The sequence below is a fragment of the Syzygium oleosum genome, unplaced genomic scaffold, assembly GCF_021117445.2.
Source record: "Syzygium oleosum isolate NSW1041296 unplaced genomic scaffold, Sole_v2.1 Sole_v2.12, whole genome shotgun sequence".
NCBI classification, from domain to species: Eukaryota; Viridiplantae; Streptophyta; class Magnoliopsida; order Myrtales; family Myrtaceae; genus Syzygium; species Syzygium oleosum.
In genome coordinates this window covers 170738-191342 of record NW_026607496.1, presented here as the reverse complement: position 1 = coordinate 191342, position 20605 = coordinate 170738, and the positions used below count along the sequence as shown (strand labels likewise).

At 38.4% G+C, this 20605-nt stretch overlaps 1 protein-coding gene and 1 pseudogene across 1 annotated transcript; both read left to right on the top strand.

The window, feature by feature from the left end:
- Positions 1-5517: 5517 nt before the first annotated feature.
- LOC115689747 (uncharacterized) lies at positions 5518-7624 on the top strand. Its single transcript, XM_030615903.2, has one exon. The coding sequence runs from the start codon at positions 5600-5602 to the stop codon at positions 7622-7624; it is 2025 nt and encodes a 674-aa protein (XP_030471763.2). The 5' UTR covers positions 5518-5599.
- Positions 7625-18954: 11330 nt separating this feature from the next.
- On the top strand, positions 18955-20325 carry LOC130139491 (uncharacterized; annotated as a pseudogene).
- Positions 20326-20605: the final 280 nt, after the last annotated feature.

Here is a 20605-nt window from a genome sequence, read left to right as displayed (position 1 = left end):
CAATAAACTTGTCATTAAGGAGAATCAAGGGTAGGGCGGGGATGGCTCTAAGGTAGCGAATGATAACCATTCTGTTCCGAAATGAGTTCCTGAACCAGAAATAGATTTTTCTATTTCTGGTTCCTGGATGAGTTTCTGAGAAAAAAAACCCGTTTGATAATGATAAAAAATTTCTATTTCTAGAACAGAAACCCGTTTGATAACAGCAAAAAATTTCTATTTCCTGAAATAAAAACCCGTTTGATAAACAACAGAAAATTCTATTTCCAGGAACAAAATTCCATTTTTTTAGAAATGGAATAAAAATAATAAAAAATCCGAAAAATTCATAAAAATCTTTAAAAAAATTCAGAAAATCCCAAAATATTGAAAAATTCTAGAAAAAATCATCAAAATGTCGAGAAAATAAAAAAAAAATTTAGATTTCGGGAAAATAGGAAATTTGTTGAATTTTTTCAAAAAAAATCAAGAAATAAAAAATTTCAAAACTTCACAGAATTGCTTAGAATACCTGTGGCCACCCACTTTTAGTGAAATTTAAATTTTTTTAGGTGCAAAAAAAAATCAAAAAAATCAAAAATTTCAAAACTTCACAGAATAGTTTAGAATACATGTGGCCACCCACTTTGAGTGAAATTTAAATTTTTTAAGGTGCCCAAAAAAATTCAAAAACTCAAAAATTTCAAAACTTTACAGAATAGCTTAGAATACCTATGGCCACCCACTTTGAGTGAAATTTTAATTTTTGGAGGTGAAAAAAAAGCAAAAAATTAAAAATTTCAAACCTTCACAGAATGACTTAAAATACATGTGGCCATCCACTTTGAGTGAAATTTAAATTTTTTTAGGTGAAAAAAAACATAAAAAATCAAAAATTTCAAAACTTCACAGAATGACTTACAATACCTCTAGTCACCCACTTTGAGTAAAATTTAATTTTTTTTAGATGCCCAAATGGTATTTTTTATTTTTTATTTTATTTTATTTTGGTTGCTAAAGAAAATTAAATTTCACTCAAAGTGGATGGCCACATGTATTCTAAGCCACTCTGTGAAATTTTGAAAATTTTTCTTTTTTGCCTATTTTTATTTTTTTTTCGACACCTAAAAAAATTAAATTTCACTCAAAGTGGGTGGCCACAGGTATTCTAAGCAATTATGTTAAGTTTTTTGTTTTTTATTTTTTTTATTTTTTTCGGCACCTAAAAAAATTTAAATTTCGCTTAAAGTGGATGGCCACAGGTATTCTAAGCCATTTTGTGAAATTTTGAAAATTTTTTTTTATTTTTTTCGGCACCTAAAAAAATAAAATTTCGCTCAAAGTGGGTGGCCACAGGTATTTTAAGTCATTCTGTAAAGTTTTGAAATTTTTACTTTTTTGCTTATTTTTATTTTTTTTGGCATATAAAAAAATTTAAATTTCACTCAAAGTGGGTGGCCACAGGTATTTTAAGCTATTCTGTGAAGTTTTGAAATTTTTTATTTTTTTTATTTTTTTCGGCACCTAAAAAAATTTAAATTTCACTCAAAGTGGATGGCCACAAGTATTCTAAGCCATTTTGTGAAGTTTTGAAATTTTTTATTTTTTACTTTTTTTTAATTTTTTTCGGCACCTAAAAAAATAAAATTTCGCTCAAATTGGGTGGCCACAGGTATTCATATTCTGTGAAGTTTTTAAATTTTAGAATTTTTTATTTTTTTTTTGGCAACTAAAAAAATTAAATTTTGCTCAAAGTGGGTGGCCATAGGTTTTCTAAGCCATTTTGTGAAATTTTGAAATTTTTTATTTTTATTTATTTTTATTTATTTTTTTCGGTACCTAAAAAATTTAAATTTCACTGAAAGTGGGTAGCCACAGATGCTAAACCATTCTGTTAAGTTTTGAAATTTTTGATTTTTTACTTTTTTTTCTCACCTCAAAGATCGTGACTTCCATATGAATATGTGTGTTGAAGAAAATGAATTCTCGAAATGGTTCTCACTTTTGTTCCGTAAATGAAAAACCAACTTTTTTTGGTTCTCATTTACGGTTTCAATCGATTTGGAAGCAAACTTGTCCCGGAAATAGAAAAATGAAATTGCGTTACCAAACGGGTTTCTGATCCAAAACTGATTCTGAGAACAAAAAACCAGTTCTGGACAGAACCAGAATGGTTTTCATGCAGCACCTAAGCTTCTCTTCAATTTCATTCTTGTGGTCCTGTCATTACCAGTAAAATCACAATTAAGGGTATAGACGAAAGTGGGTCCCCATCACTATACTTTTTCTGCAAAATAGAAAATTTTAATTTATGTGTTGAACTTCGAACATTTTGAGGCTGCTATTCCGTCTCGCCGCCCCACGTGCTCTCCCCTTTAGGCTTTGCCTACCCAAAGCTACACGTGTCAGGTTCTGATTGTTTCATGGACACCCTTTTTGGACTTACTTCCCATGTTGGTCCTGTCGTTAAAGTTGCTGTCGCGATGAAACTCAATGCATTGAACAAGGTTGCGACTCTCCCCTCTTGTTCCACCCAATTCATTGTCGGTGCACGCAACAAAGGTCGTCTCGTTCATTGAAAGCTGTTTCTCTTCCTTCTCTTCGTTCTCGTGAATAATTAAATTCACCTTTTGGATGGTCACATTCCAAAAGAAGAAAAGAATAATATTACAGTAACATCCCATATAGAAAGTAACACACGAGAGAAGAGGAATCGGACAGATGTCGCCTGCCTTAACTTAACCGGACAAAAATGCAAAGGGATAATGACACAAACAGTCCCTGAACTTTGGCTTAATGTGCAATTTGATCCATGAACTTTTAATTTGTTCAATATAGTCCCTGAACTTTAACTCAATGTTCAATGTGGTCCATGAACTTTCAATTTATTCAAACTGGTTCCTGAACTTTTAGTAAATGTTCAATTTAGTCTCTGAACTATATGAAAATATACAATATAGTCCCTGAACTTGAATTAATGGAAGGACTACATTGAATATTTTTATAAAGTTCAGGGACTATATTGAATATGAACTAAAAGTTCAGGGACCACATTGAACAAATTGAAAGTTCATGGACCATATTGAACATTGGGTTAAAGTTCAGGGACTACATTGAATAAATTAAAAGTTCAGGGACTAAATTGCACATTGAATCAAAGTTAAGGGACTGTTTGTGTCATTTTCCCAAATGCAAACTCAGCCTGATTTCTGATGCAAACAAAAGTTGGTGTGGAGATTCATGCAGTTCAGAAGCCAAAACCAATTTCGCCCTTTATTCTTTCCCCCTTTTGCTTTTTTGTAGATGAGGAAAGCCAGACTCATCGAGAAACCCCAAAAAGAAAGTTGTCCCCATTTCATGCATAAGTTCAACCCTACTTGACTCCCAATCTTGCTTTTATTTGGGCAATCATATGTGCACCAGCAAGCAACCTTGTGTTCCTAACATTTACCTCATCAATTTAGTATTATTTGGTACACATTTGTGGGCTTGGATATACATCATCATATTGTTATTATCATTTATCATGTTGAAAATATCTCATGGATTCGATTTCTTTTTTTATCTTTTTGTATATGCCGAACAATTTTCTTTCGGGAAAATTACCAAAACAGTCATAAACTTTTTTTTTTGCCAATTTAGTCCTAAACCTTTTATATTTGAGCTAATTTAGTTCATCTGACTAATTTTAGTCGACTGGCGCCGAGATGGGTGACGGCCGGCGCTGGCCGTCCGGCTAACGCTGACGAGGCATTTTTAAAATATTTTTTATTATTTTTTCGTTTCTCTTTCCTTTTTTTTTCTTTCCTTCTTTCCCTGCGACCGGCCAGGGGCTAGGCCTCGCTAGCACCGCGAGGGCGAGCCTCGACCTTGCCGTTGCAGGCGAAGTTGGCCATGGTGAACCTCGACCTCGCTTAGTGACCGCGAGGGCAAGCCTTTTTATGGCTGGGCGAGCTTGACCTCGCCCAAATTTGGCGAGGTCGAGCCTCACCATGGCCGACCTCGCCCACAGCCATGCCGAGGTCGAGCAGCTACGGCGAGCCTGCTGGACCTCCCCCAGATCTGGTGAGGTTGAGCCTTGCCATGGCCGACCTCACCCATAGCCATGATAAGGCTTGCCTTCGTTGTCGTTGGGCGAGGTCGAGGCTCGCCATGGTTGACCTTACCCGCGACGGCGAGGGCGAGCCTCACTTGTGGCCGGCGGGGGGAAGAAGGAAAGCAAAAAAAGAAAAAAAGGAAAAAAAATCGAAAAAAATAAGCAAATTAAAAAATTGCCAGGTCAGTGCCGATCGGCTAAAATTGGCCATATGGACCAAATTGACACAAATGCAAAAGATTTATGACTGAATTGGCAAAAAAAAGGGTTATGATTGAATTGACACAATTGCAATAGGTTTAAGACTATTTTGATAATTTTCCCATTTTCTTTCCCTTTTTTGTTATCTCTAATGTGATCCACTTCCTTTTTCCTTTTATAAATACGTGGGTGTTTTGGATATTTTATAAGTTCATAGTTACTACGTAATTCACAATCAATATCTTCAACTAGACAAAAGCATCTAAAAGACATCCCACGTCCAGACAACGTGTGGTTACATCGAAGATAAATCAGTTTGGCTCGAACGTCAAAATTAGAAAAAAATAAAATAAAAAATGAACGTAACTGGTGCACGTGTGTGGTGGCTAGCATGTGTCGCCCCCAGGGTTTACCTCCCGGCTTTCGGCCGTGCGGGGGTTCCCTGGGTCATCAAAAAAAAAAAATAGAAAATGAATATACACTGACGGATAACATAAGCTTAAAAAACAGTCTTGATCTGCTATATCATCAAATGTGAATAATTCCATATTTATTCCGGTGATTCATAAAGTTTTGGCTCTCGTTTTATATGGTTTATTAAAAGGTATTATAATTTGACAAATCGGAAATCATTTACATAAAGTGGATATTCTCTAAAAGAAAAATATAGAGAATAAGAAAACATATCGCGAGATGAAAAGAACGGCCGTGGGAATATGTTGGAAGCAGAAGACAGACATGACAAATATACGTATACTAGATGCTGATGCACACGGAAACCGACCATTTCTCTCCCTTCTCCGCCCGCCACAAAAATAAATAAACAAATCAACAACAAATTTTTTTTAATAAACACAAAAATAAAATGATACCTTCTCTTTGTCTGAACAACAGCAACAACAACAACAACAATTATAAGTGATCTCTCTTTCTCCGAGAAGATATCACATTCCTTGCGTTCATTCACGGAATGGTTGGGTCCCAATTCTTTGACCTTTTTTGATTTTTGAATAGCTACTATATTCTGACAATTAAGTAAGGAACCATCTCAACATATATATATATATATATATATATATATATTACTCTCTCTTCCTTCTATTCATTTTGTTGTACCCATAATTATATTCGAGAGGAGCGACAAAATTCAAAATAAGCAAAAGCATGGCATTTAGCTCCATTTCAGATCTGTGGAACAAATGGAACATCCGAGGTTTCGTGTTACTAAGCATCTCGCTTCAGTTCTTTCTCTTTCTATTTGCACCCCTTAGAAAGAAAACAACCAATGAGCACATCATTTTACTCTTGTGGTTGGCCTATTTGATGGCTGACTGGGTGGCTGTATTCGCAATCGGGCTCATCTCTCACAATCAAGGCAATTCATGCGCTTGTGCAGCTGAACTAGATAGAGCACTTCAGGCATCTTGGGCCTCCTTTCTCTTGTTACATCTTGGCGGTCCGGACACCATCACTGCCTTTTCTTTGGAGGATAGTTCACTTTGGCGACGGCACCTGCTCAATTTTATCTTCCAAGTCAGTGCTGTCATTTATGTCTTTGTGCAGATATTTCCCATCGACAAGTCGCTAGTGATCCCAACGATGCTGGTGTTTCTTGCTGGGGTCATAAAAAATGCAGAGAGAACACTGGCACTTATTTTCTCGAGAATTTCGATGCTCAAGAAGGTGGGGGACCCAACTGATCGTTCCCTTCATGAGTTATGTAAACAACTCGATGCTCTAACATATAGATATTCTGATGAAGAAGAAGCAAAGTTTACTGAGAGCATTGTGGTGAAGAATGCTTACCCCCTCTATCTCGTAGCTTCGATCTTCATTGGAGATCTCATGTTCACACGCGACATACGCGAATTGTGCCGCAAATATTTCTGCAAAATTTCTGCGATGGATGCGTTGAGAGTGATGTCAGTTGAACTCCATTTCATTTATGAGATTCTCTATACAAAAGCTTTGGCAATACATTGCAAGTTGAGCTATATTTTCCGCTTCATAGCCTTCATTGGCATTGCCCTGGCCTTCGTCCTGTTCAATTGCATGAAGAAGCATCGACTCCCCAAAGTCGATTTGGAAATTACTTATTCCCTTTTTTTCGGAGGGATTGCTCTTGATGTGATAGCTCTGTTCAAGCTTGTTTTCTCCGAGTGGACCGTTGTTAACAAGCACGAGAGGCGCAGCAGAGATTTATGTGATCTGCATCCACGTCTTAGTAACTTAGTATCTGCCATTTATGACCTGAGGAAGCCCCGATTTGCCACATGTGAAGTAGACCCAAACGCCAATGTTACGTACGCGGTCTTAGATACACCATTAATATTTCGAAGGTGGTCGGAATCCATCTCTGCTTGCAACCTTATATCCGAGATATTAAAGGAGAGTCCGAGAAAGATGTACAAGCTCGATAATTTAAAGGACGATCCAAGAAAGATGTACAAGTGTGATGGGTGCTTGGGCATCACCGGTTGTTCTAATATCTGTAGTATCCCACTCCGTATGGCAAAGGAGATCATCTCTTGTTTCCATCAAGCTAGGTATATAATCACCCACTGTTGGTCACCGAATGTGAATATGAAGTACCTGTCCAAGAATCCCTTCATTAAGAAGTTATGGATCTTTATCTTTAAAGAGGTGAGACGTAAATCCCAAAATGCGAATGATTCCACAGAGGTAATGAAGATATTTGATTCAAGAGGTAATCTGTTTCTCGAGAGGAGACTCGAGGCTATCGATCGTGGGAATCTTTTAGCATATGTCACCGAGACCACTTATGATGCAAGTATTTTAGTATGGCATCTTGCTACTGAAATGTGGTACAACAGAGAGAAAATCACAGTTAGACATGAGGAAAGGGAATTCAGCAAGATCCTCTCCGACTACGTGTTATATCTTTTACTTAATCAGTCTCATGTGGTGTCCGCTGTGGCGGGAATTGTCCAAGAGAGATTAACGGACACGTTGGACCAACTACGGGCAAACATCATTAATCCTGCATCCAAGGATGTAGAGAGGGCATGCATGGACCTGTTTGAGCATGGCGGGAAAGCGCGAGATCGTCTGTTTCAAAGATCCGCGGTTTTCGAGGGGGTCAAATTGGCCGAAGAGATGGGGAGGCTCGGGGAAAAGAAGTGGGAGGTGATGAGCGGAGTGTGGGTGGAGATGCTGTCCTTTGCGGCGACTCATATCAAGGGAGACGCGCACGTGCAGGTGCTGAGCCGCGGTGGAGAGCTCCTCGCCTTTGTCTGGCTGTTGATGGTTCATCTCGGCTGTCTCTACAAACCTGGATTGGGCATGTATTATGAAGACTGGCTTGTCGAATTCCTGTCCGAGGCGTAGATAAGACTTTAGGCATGGACACCAATAAGACTATATCGATATAGGATGTTTGGAATAATGTTGTCGTGTCGTATCGTTGAAGTTGTCATTAACGAGAATCAAGGTCGGGTGGGGACAGATAGCTCTACCTTCTCTTCAATTTCATTTTGTGGTCCGGTCATATGGTTTTACGTGGTCTCATTCACTACAACATGTTGAAAAATAAGAATTGTCATTCATATGTCTATTTTGAACATTGTGAAGTCATTCTTCTTCTCCGTTCTCGCCGCCCAGCTTGCTCTTCCTTGTCCTACCGAAGCCACACGTGTCATGTTCTGATTGTTTCGTAAGATCCTCCTCCCATCGGTCATATATCGTTAATTATCTCGATCCACTCAATTCTCTTTTCCCTTTTTTTCTTCTTTGTTTTTTCTTCGTTCTTGGTGCTACAACGAAGCTCGTCTCATCCATTGAAAGCTGTTTTTTTTTAAATATATTTTTATAATTACTCCATAGTCAAATTAATGGAATTTAAGAGCAGTTAATTTGTGGTTGCCTATGTCTTCACTTGGAAACACTTAGATATATGGTTGTGTCCAAATCAGAGTATTTGGTATACGTATAACTCGTATAATCTGTGAAAGGTTGCGAAAAATTACCACAAAAGTCATATATCCATTGTGCGGATGCTAGTTCAGTCTTAAACTTTTCAATTCGACTAATTTAGTGCTAAATCTTTTGACGATTTGCCAATGCATTCATTTTGGCCAATTTTAGTTAGAAATCGCTCACGTAAACGTCAGCCGTCCTACGTGGTACAACCGGTGCTGACGTGGACAATTTTTGTATTTTTTAAAAAAGATTTTTTTCCTTTTTTTTTTTGCTTGTTTTTTTCTTTCCTTTTTATTTTTCCTTTTTTTTCTTATTTCCCTCCGCCGGTCCGCGGCCTCGGCAGTATGAAGACATGTTGAGATGGTTCTTTGCTTAATCTGAACCCAAAAAAAGACATGTGGACATGTTTTTTGCTTAATCTAAAATTTACCGATCCTCTCCAAAAGAATTTTAGTTACAATACAATGTGTATATACACATGTTGAGATGATTCTTTGCTTGTTTTTGAGAAGATAGTATCTATTCAAAAACTGAAAAAGGTAAACAAATCGTGAACCAATCATTCCGCAAATGATCACAAGCAAGGTATCTCATGTATTAAATGACGGAAGAAAAGTATGTCATGCTTAAATGATGCTTGTTGCTTCATGTTGGGTTGATGTTTTATCATCAAATCGGCCCCATCTCAACTTTAATTGCAGATCCATTTGTAACCACTTGAGTTTTGAACGATGAAACTTCAGTATCCATGATTAGTGTAGTAACTGTTTGGTGATACCATATCTAACAACACACTTGATATTATTGATGAACAAGATACCATCTAACAATTCATATGAATGTGCTTGTAAAGGATAAGTAGGTTATCCTCCACATCAAGAAAATGGAATCCTATTAAACCAACTTAAAGTTAAGAACCTGACAGGCCAAATTTGTAATTATGTATGAGTCACGTTCAAAGGAGGTAATCATGCTAGATGTCTCTACTTACCCTTTTGAGTAGAGTTTGTCAAATTTATTGTTATATATAGGCTACTCTCTTCAATATATCCAGTGATTTACATCAATCCAAGATAGATCAACCTAATTGAAGAACTCAATAGTTCTGCAAAGTACCAAATAAATAGTCAAATCGAGAATTAACCAAATCATAGAACACTTGACGATGGCTAAATAGTTTCACATTTGGTTAAGATACGTTGGAGTCATATTTGGATCCTAGTATTTTTTTAGTTAAGATAATCTTAGGATTGTGCTTACCATTTTATAGGTGAAGTCTTATACAACGCTATATAATTAACACATGCATAAAGCAGTTTGCATGCATTCAAAGTAGTATATTGAGCCAAAAAAATTGGAAATCCGACAAAGCCATACTTATTTGTTGAAGAATGGATTGGTATTGTTTGATCAGATTAGTCATCAAATATTATAAATGATTAATTCCTCATTTACAGAACCATATAGGAAAAACCAAATTGATTCGAATCAAAGAGCACAAGAATCAATTTGACCAAAATTAAAATTCATAGACCATATTGAACATTGACTAGGAGTTCAAGGACTAAATTTTGCTATTGTCTCTTCTTGTTATCAATGCTAGAAATATAAAACTAGTTTATCTAACTGATTTGTAGAAGATGAGATACATCTTTATTGATTATTTAAACATGGCTCACTTATTCAAGTAGCTATCAAAGTTCGTTGCTTCATTTCTTCTATAAATAATTGTATGATTTGCTGTTCAATTTTGTAAAGCGATGCTTATACTGATCTTAGACCGGGTCCTTTTTTCCCGGAGAGAATACAAAAACATATCTTACTGTCGACAATGACTACATACAACTCTAGTTATTCAAATAGCATTCATATACCTCTAATCAAAACCCTACATTTAAAAGACAAAATTGCTCCTCATTGCAAACTCATTTTAGCATCTTGCTTAGGATTTGAGTGGTCTGATTTTTTATGGGAAAAGTGCCAAAAAAGTCCTAAACCTTTTGCATTAGTGCCAATTCAGTCCTAAACCTTTTGCATTGGTGCCAATTTAGTCCTAAACCTTTTTTTGGTGCCAATTAAGTCCTAAACCTTTTAAATTGGTGCCAATTCAGTCCTAAACCTTTTGTTTTTGTGCCAATTTAGTCCTTCCGGTCAATTTTGACCGGAATTTGCTGACGTGGACGGCTGCCGGCCGGCGACCGGTCACCGGCGCCGACGTGGCGCCGACGTGGACAAATTAAATAATATTTTAATATTTTTTTGAATTTTTATTTTTTTTCCTTTTTTTTCTTTTTTTTTCCACTTTTTTTTTTTCCCTCCCTCCTTCCTCTGGCCGGTCGCCGGTCCGGCGACCGGCCAGAGGCCAGAGGCCGGCGAGCTCGACCTCGCCGGCCACTGGCAAGGGCGGCGGCCTCGCCCGGCGAGGGCGAGCCTTGCCTTGGTCGGGCGAGGCTCGACCTCGCCAGATCCGGCGAGGTCGGGCCTCCCCGACCATGGCGAGGCTCGCCCTCGCCGCGGCCTGCGGCGAGGGCGAGCCTCGCCATGGTCGGGGAGGCCCGACCTCGCCGGATCTGGCGAGGCCGAGCCTCGCCGGCGGCTGGGCGAGGTCGGGCGAAGTGGCGAGGCTCGAGCCCTCGCCGGAGGCCTCGGCGAGGGCGAGCCTCGCCATGGTCGGGCGAGGCCCGACCTCGCCGGATCTGGCGAGGTCGAGCCTCGCCCAGCCGCCGGCGAGGCCCGACCTCGCCAGATCCGGCGAGGTCGGGCCTCGCCCGACCATGGCGAGGCTCGCCCTCGCCGCGGCCTCTGGCGAGGGCTCAAGCCTCGCCATGGTCGGGCGAGGCCCGACCTCGCCGGATCTGGCGAGGTCGGGCCTCGCCGGCGGCTGGGCGAGGTCGGGCGAAGTGGCGAGGCTCGAGCCCTCGCCGGAGGCCTCGGCGAGGGCGAGCCTCGCCATGGTCGGGCCTCGCCCGACCATGGCGAGGCTCGCCCTCGCCGCGGCCTCTGGCGAGGGCTCGAGCCTCGCCATGGTCGGGCGAGGCCCGACCTCGCCGGATCTGGCGAGGTCGGGCCTCGCCGGCGGCTGGGCGAGGCTCGACCTCGCCAGATCCGGCGAGGTCGGGCCTCGCCCGACCATGGCGAGGCTCGCCCTCGCCGGCGAGGCCGCCGCCCTCGCCAGTGGCCGGCGAGGTCGAGCTCGCCGGCCTCTGGCCTCTGGCCGGTCGCCGGACCGGCGACCGGCCAGAGGAAGGAGGGGGGACCAAAAAAAAAAGTGGAAAAAAAAAGAAAAAAAAGGAAAAAAATAAAAATTCAAAAAATATTAAAATATTATTTAATTTGTCCACGTCAGCGCCACGTCGGCGCCGGTGACCGATCGCCGGCCGGCAGCCGTCCACGTCAGCAAATTCCGATCAAAATTGACCGGAAGGACTAAATTGGCACAAAAACAAAAAGGTTTAGGATGAATTACACCAATTTAAAAGGTTTAGACTTAATTAAGCACCAAAAAAAGGTTTAGGACTAAATTGGCACAAATGCAAAAGATTTAGATTGAATGGCACCAAAAAGGTTTAGGACTAAATGACTATTAATGCAAAGGTTTAGGACTTTTTTGGCACTTTTCCCGATTTTTTATTGGTTTCGAGTGTTTTGGGTAGGTGTGAGGATTTAGGATTAAAGATTGGCATTTTTTTGAAGAAAATGATAATTTCGTTGATAGGGTCACCGGGATAATTGATGTGAAAATGTAATGTAACCTCCAAAGACAAAACTTGGATATGTATTTGGTAATTTCATAAGTAAAGTTATATAAGTGGCCATTGGGTGAAAGTTAAGCTATTTTTTTTTAGGTATTTTTCCTCTTTTCTGTCTTTTTTTTTTCACAAGGACCCCACAAAGTGCTCTTAACTTGCACATGAGTAGTGAATCGTATGTTTTTCTTCTTTTGAGTTCTTTTGCCAAAGGTTGCCAGATACATTTAAGCTATACTTGCATAAATCACGTGCACACAGGCCTTCAATCTCATACGTCGAATCACGTGGATCCCATGTGAGGTCCGCATTACTCAATGATTGAGGTGCATTGGTCTCATCATAAGTTGTCTGATTTATCATTGTTTTTCCTAAAGAAAGATACAAAGGTTCGAATTGAGGATTTTGTCCATGGCTTTGATGGAAATTGGCAATGAAAACTTCCCACCACCAAAAGGAAAACCAGAAGAACAGTCAGCAGCCAGTTTTCTCATTGAGCAAGCAAACCTTTATCCCGAGGAAGTTAATGTGTGGTTGCATCGGGCCCGCTCATTGTTTCCTCTATCATGTTTCGATTTTCATATTTATTTCATTTGCATGTGAACTTCTTTTGCATGAGCAGCATTTGCTTCGAACTCTTCTAAATATTCGACACGGTTTCCCCGCATAACTCTCATGCATCTACTTTTCTATATGTGCTTATCTGCGGCATTCATACATATTCGACTCGTTTATTAATCATGTAATATCTTTTAGAATCAAACCTGACACTTTTATTAAATGAGTTGCACAACATAACATGTTCAAGAAATGAACCCTTATAAAAATTATATTTTAACCGGTAATAGAGTGCATGAATGTATCTAAACAGATCGATTACATTGACACGGGTAACAAATTAGCCCATTTGACGAGTCGTGTCTAAGCGTATCATAATCAATGATTGAAAAGATCAACTAGCAAAATCGAAGATTAATCTGTTTGTACTCAATTTGAATAGGCTTACAATCATGTGTCCATTTCACGTCGTGTTAAGAAGTTGCGAAAAAACTTGGCCGTCCAACAAAGCGATATTACAATCCTTGGCCTGACTCTTTGTCTTTAACTTTGACCCACTTCTTGTTCTTTCTTTTACCCTTTTTCGTCACTGTCCTGATGCGATGTTCTTCACTTGCACGGAATTACGTGATTTGTGAGTCACGTTCTCTTTTTCAAAAAAATTGGCAGGAATTTGTGAATCTCGTTTGTGTACAGTAGTTGATGCACAACTTATAGGACACATTCTGTATAGGACATTCTAGTATTTTTTCGTAGATTTCAGATGTCTAATATTGAAAATTCTTAAATTGCAAGAGCCATGATAAAAAAATAAACATGCAAAAATAATAAGCAATGTCATTTTCTTCTGCAAACCTTCATCGAAGATCGTGCTAAATAATGAAAGAAAGGATGAAGTAAATTCTCCGTTCCTGTTAAAAGCAGAGATTTCTCAATATCGCTTTCTTTCTTTGTTCTTCTCGTCATTTTTTGAGATTTTATGGAAGTAATTATAAAACCGCTATTACTAGGTAGGGTTACGAGGATGAAAATTCTGTGCTGAAAATTCTGTTTAAAGTAACTGAACTGAAAAAAAAAACATGTGTATCCAAAGTGAATACTACATATGGAAATGGTACACGTTCAATTCTTTTTTTGGCAGTTCAAGTGAATAACTACATGTATAAAACTTTACTTATAAGATTTTCTCCGTCCGATATTAATTTTATGAGATTGGTATCTATAGCAGCAAATTTCATTGAGATGATTCCTTACTAGTTTGTCAGAAAGACACTATTTATTCAAAAAGCCAAGAAGGTAAAGGAATCGTATACCAACCATTTCGTGAATGAAATGGAGCACAAGATAGATCAAGGTGGATTAAAGTAAATGTTCACAATGGGTCCTGTAGCCACGAAAGTGGAAGACACCACTAGATTATTAATTGTTAATCCATCCATAATTTATGTACTTGGCAAGATAATGACAATGTATTTTCACTCAATTATGATCTCGATTCAACCAATGTCAAAATTCGACCAAAAAGTTTGCTATAGCCAAAGAAATGGGTAAAAAAAAACTTTCCCTTTCATGTGGATGATATAAGCCAAAGCCATGTTGGAGTTAAAATAAGAGGGACACTCCAAAAAGGCATGCTTGTCTTCCACCAAAGCAAGTAGCAACACGTTTTCTACAAACCAGGAATCTCTCTTTATTATTATTTTTTCTATTTCTCGATTATTGATTTCTTCGATCTGAAGCTGTTCCCTCACTTTCTTTTCTCTTTAACTAGACAAGATTAACTGTCACGAAATCAAAATTAATAGAAATACAAAATTTGTAAGCTAAGATTGCCTGAGCTCAATAAGTTTTGTCCATACAAAGGCCAAAATATTTGTTTTCTTCTCCTTCCTCACCACCCTTTTGCCTTTTGTCCATGCAGGGCAAAATATTCTTTCCCTTCTATTTTCTCACCTTTTTTTTTTCTCTTTATCAGGTAACCTTGTCATATATTTAATCCCGCCCACATAGGATATAGATTTAGTATTCAAAAGAATCGACGATTTGTCAAGCATCGAATCCAGTAAAGATTATTGCTTCTTGCTTTTTAACAGTATCTCATGCATCAAATGACAGAAGAAAAGTATCTCTTCCATGGATGATACTTATTGCTTTGTGTCGATTTGTAGTTATTGCTTTGTGTCGATTTGTAGTTTTATTATTAAATTGGTCCTATCTCAATTCTACTTGCATATCCATTTATAACTAGAGTTTCAAACTTTACTTCAGTTTCCATGATTAGTTTAGTGAAATGTTTGGTGATACCACGTCAAGCAAGACATTTGATATTATTGGGGAGAAAGATACTATCTAACAAGTCATATGAGTGTGCTTGTAAACGATAAGTAGGTTATTCTCCATTTCAGGAAACTAAAATCCTCTTAAATCAACTTAAAATTGAGAACTTGATAGGCCAAACTTACAATTATGTCTGAGTTACGTTCAAAAGACGTAATCAAGCTAGTTGTCTCTCTTCACCCTTTCAAGTACAAAAAAACTTCACAAATAACAATGTTCAAATTAAATGATAATCAGGTTACTCTCTTCGATATATCTAATGATTTATATCAATACAAGATAGATCAACCTAGTCGAAGAATTCAATAGTTCTGCAAAATATCATATAAACATTCAAACCAAGAATTAACAAAATCATATAATACCCAACGAATTAACTGAATGGGCACACGTTTAGCTAAGATACGATGGAGCCACATTTGGATCACAATGTTTCTCGCTTGGAATAATCTTAGAATTGTGCTCACCATTTTATAGTTTGAGTCTTATACAATGCTATATAATTAATACCCATGCATGGGGTGGTTTGCTTGCGTTCAGGAATTAAAAAAAAAATCCATGTTATTTGACAAAACCATATATATTTGCTGAAAATGAAGTGGTGTTGATTAATCATATTAGTCATCCCACGTTATAAAAGGATTAATTCTTCATTTACATAACCATATAAAAGACCAAACTGATTTGACTCAAAGAGCACAAGGATCAATTTGACCAAAATTAAAGTTTATGGACCAAATTGAACATTCACTAAGAGTTCAAGGATTAAATTTTGGTATTATCTCTTCTTTTTTTTTTAATTAATGCTAGAAATATAAAACAATTTTATGAATCCGAGCTGTAGAAGATGTGATACATCTTTATTGAATATTGACACATGACTCACTTGTTCAAGCAGCTATAAAATTTGTTGCATCATTTCTTCTATAAACCGTTGTATCATTTGTTGTTCAATTTTGTTAAGCGGTGCCTCTATTGATCTTAGAGCGGGTCCTTTTCTTCTGTAAAATACCAAAAAACATATCTTATTGTTGACCCAAGGACTAGTTGAACCATTATATATGCAATTACCATTCATTTACCTTCAATGAAAACCATACGATGCCCCTCCTAGCAAACTCATTTTAGTACCTTATTTAGGGTTTTGGTGGTGTGATTTTTAGTTGGTTGACTATTTTGGGTGGTCAGCTTCGTATTTATGAATTGTCCTTAATAACTAATAAGTAGTTCCCAATTATATTGATAAGTTTCCATCAATCACTAGCATGTCTGGAATAACTTTTACTTTTTTGCTTGATTTAAATCTTGTAGTTTACGCACTTTGAAATTTTTGTAAATCCAAAACTCTTGAAACATTCATAAAACTCAATGTTAACAAGTAGACTCACGCATAATTTTTCATAATTTCTTGAAATTTGAATAATATTTTAAATTTTGACAAGAAAGTAATTTTTTTTATTTACATCCAAATAGACATGCACGCCTTTCAAAATGAGTTGATAAATGTTCAAACAAAATTAGTATGTTATAGTTCACCTTTCGGTGACATGCTCATAAGTTGACATCAAGGTAGTATAAGTTTCACGTTTGTATATATTGTGCATGATAATGTGTTACTGATTTCGATTTATACTGATAATTTGTCCATCAATATCGTATATTATGACTTCGAAATTATTAAAAAAAAATCAGTAGATGTTCATATCACATTGGTAATTGCACACAAGCACTTGTAGATACCATCCAAATAACTTTAAAGCGACCATCCAAAAGATTGGCAAATATCCAAAAAATTGCTGATAATCTTTGAAATGCGTATATTTAGATTGCTGGTAAGTTCTTAATCAATACTGACTATTATAAACCAGTCATGGTAAATTATGCTTTTCAAATTATCAGGTTATGCTTTTCACCATTGAACTTAATTTCATGGAGTGGGATTCATTAAAATCTGATGGAGATTATGCACAAAGGGAAGAAAATTTCTTGTTTGGACCCGGGACAAGGCTTTTGATTATGTGAGTCCAACCCAAATCAATCCCTTTGATCGCATGGATATAGACCCGGAACTAGGCAAGAATTCCGCATGTGGAGAATCTGTTTTTGGGGATCGCGGCTGGTAGAATTCTGCTAATACTAGTTGCACTTATGATGCAATTGCAACAGATAAACCCTTGTGGGTGATGGAGTAAAGCAATTTGATCCCCCCCAAAACAAAAAAGTTAAAAGTCAAATGTAAGTAATGTATATACAATATCCAGCTAACTCATGTACACGTTACTACCATAAAGGATTATAAGTTCCCAGAAATATTTTTGTTCTTTTTGAATCGGGATGAATCATACTTGTGGACAAGCATGGGTTTTTAAGATACAAGGACATCATAACAAACCTGAGCACCCAGTGTGCTCAAAATCAACATTGATGGGTCATACATCCCAGAAATAGGGGAAGGCACCATAACTTTTGCGTGCCACGACTGCCATGGAACACTGGTCAATGGTTGTGCCCGCTCGTTGACTGTCTCCTTGGCGATTCAAGCTGAAGCAACGGCGATTCTGGAAACCCTAAAATACTTTGTAAGCCTCAGCGAAGTGAAGCTGCGTGAACTGAAGTTGAAACTTGAGACAGATCAATTTGATCTGGTAGCTGCAACAATCGGTACTGCAGATCAAGCAAGTTGGGAAGCAACTACTCTTATCACCGAAGCCCAGGCCCACATGAAGAAATTCAATCACCTCCATATAGCCCATTGCAAGAGAGAAATTATCAATTCATGTGCTGGATTTTTGGATCATTGTGAAGTTACTCTTCTTGTCCGCCTCGCCGCGCCCCACCCCCCCCACTTGCTCTCCCTTCAAGCTTTGCCTACCGAAGCTACACGTGTCAGGCTCAGGCTCTTATAGTTTCATAGATCGCCCGTTTTTGGACGTAGTTCCCATGTTGGTCCTGTCGTCATCGTTGCTGCGGCGGTGAAACTCAATGCATTGAACGAGGTTTCGACTCTCCCCTCTTGTTCTGTTTCGGTCCCCACCCAATTCATTGTTGGTGCACAACTGCACACGACCAAGGTCGTCTCATTCATTGAAAGCTGTTGTTTTCGTTCTCGTGAAAATTTAATTCACTTTTTGGACGGTCGCATTCCAAAAGCAGAAGAGAAGAATATTACAGTAACATCCCATATAGAAAATAACACGAGAGAGAATAGGAAGTGGACAGATGTCGCCTGCGTTAACACAACCAGACAAACTCAGCCTGATTTCTGATGCAAGCAAAAGTTGGTGCGGAATTTCATGCAATTCAGAAGCCAAAACCATCGTCTTCGTTTGCTTTCCAACCCCCCACACCCCACCCACCACCCCCTTGCTTTTTCGTAGCTGAGGAAAGCCAGGCTGATTGAGAAACCCCAAAAAGAAAGTTCTCCCCATATCATGCTTAAGTTCAACCCTACTTTATTCCCAATCTTGCTTTTATTTGGGCATTCATATATCCATTTGTGGGCTTGGATGACTTGTTTTCAAATATGCCGATCAATTTTCATTCCCCTTTACCTTCTCTTTAATGCGATCCATTTCTTTTTTTCCTTTTATATATGTGTGGAGGTTTTTGGATAATTTATGAGTTCATAGGCACTACGTAATTCACAATCAATATCTTTAACAAGACAAAAGCATCTAAAAGATATCGCACATCTGAAACAGCGATGATAAATCAGTTTGGCTCGAACATCAAAATCAGAAAATGAATACGCACAAGTAGATACCTTAAGCGTAAGAAACCATCTCGATTTGCTCTATCATCAAATGCAAATAATGTCACGATTTGCTCTATCATCAAATGCATATAATGTCCTATTTATTCCAGTGATTCATAAAGTTTTGCCTCTCGTTTTATATGATTTATTAAGAGGTATTATAATTGGATTGTATGTCATCAAATGTATATAATTTCATATTTATTCCAATAATTCATAAATCAATTTGGCTCGAACATCAAAATCAGAAAATGAATATACACTTATGGATAAGGACAAATATTTTGGTTGGTCATGTCTTTGTGCAGATATTTCTCAGTGACAAGTTGTTGCCAATCCTAGTGATGCTGGTGTTTCTTGCCGGGATCATAAAAAATGCGAAGACGACACTGTCACTTACTTTCTCGAGCCTTTCGATGCTCAAGGAGGTGGTGAACCCAATTGAAGGTTTCCTTCACAAGTTCGGTAAAGAACTCGATGTTCTAGGAGATGGATATTTTGATGAGGAAGAAGCAAAGCTTGTCAAAAGCATTGTGGTGAAGCATGCTTACCTCCTCCATCATATAGCTTTGGTCTTCATCGGAGATCTCATGTTCAAATGTAGAAAACGCGAAATGTGCCGCTAATAATTCCGCAAAGTTTCTATAATGGATGCGTTAAGGGTGATAACAGTCAAACTCCATTTTATTTACGAGGTGCTCTATACAAAAGCATTTGTATTACGTTGCAAGTGGAGCTATATTTTCCGCTTCATAGCCTTCATTGACATTGCGACGGCCTTCGTCTTGTTCAATTGTTTCAAGAAGCATTGGCTCCACAAACTTGATGTGGAAATTATTTATTCCCTTTTCTTTTCTTTTTTTTTTCAGAGGAATTGCTCTTGATGTGATAACTCTGTTCATGCTCATTTCCTCCTATTGGACTATTGCCATTATTGAGCGGTGCATGTGGTTCGACAAAGAACCAGCTAACCTAGATTCATTTGTCAACAAGTTAAAATCCGCCATTTATGATTTGAGGAAGCCTCGATTCGCCATATGTGAAGTAGATCCAAATGCCAATGTTACATACGTGGTCTTACATACACCGTTGATATTTCTAAGGTGGTCGAAATCCATCTCTGCTTGCAACCTTTTATCCGAGGAGAGTCCAAGAAAGATATTCATGCTCGATAGATTAAAGGACAGTCCAAGTAAGATGTACAAGCGCAATTAGTGCTTGGGCATCATCAATTTTTCTAATAGTTGCAGTTTCCCATTCCGTATGGCTAAGAAGACCATCTCTTATTTCCATCAAGCTGGTGAGACAATCACTGAATGTGATTATGAAGTATGTGTCCAAGAATCCCTTTATTAGGAAGTTATGGATTTTTATCTTTAAAGAGGGGAGACGTGAATCTCATAATGCGAATGATCTGACGGAGGTGAGAAAGAAATTTGAGTCTAGAGGTAATCTATTTCTCGAGAGTAGACTGAGGGATATCGATTGCACGAATCTTTTAGTACATGTCATCGGGGCTACTTATGATGCCAGATTATAGCCTGGCATCTTGCTACTGAAATGTGGTATAGCACAGAGAAACTCACAGCTAGAAATGAAGTAAGGGAATTTGGTAAGATCCTCTCCAACTACATGTTATAGTTTGTATTTAATCAGTCTAATATGGTGTCTGCTGTGCGCAGGCATTGCCCAATAAAGATAAGGAGACATTGTAAGACCTAGAGCACGTCTTCAATAATGCTGCGTCCATGGATGTGGAGAAGGCACGCATGGAACTGTTTGAGCGTGGTGTGGAATCCCACCGTCACCGGTATCGGAGATCCATGGGTCATCGAGGGGATCAAATTGACTCAAACGAGCTCTCTTTTGTGGCAACTCATATCAAGGGAGAGGTTCGACTAAAGCATATCAAGGGAGAGGTACATGTGCAGGTGCCGAGCAAAGGTGGAGAGCTTCTAAATTTTGTTTGGTTATCGATGACTCGTTTCAGTTATT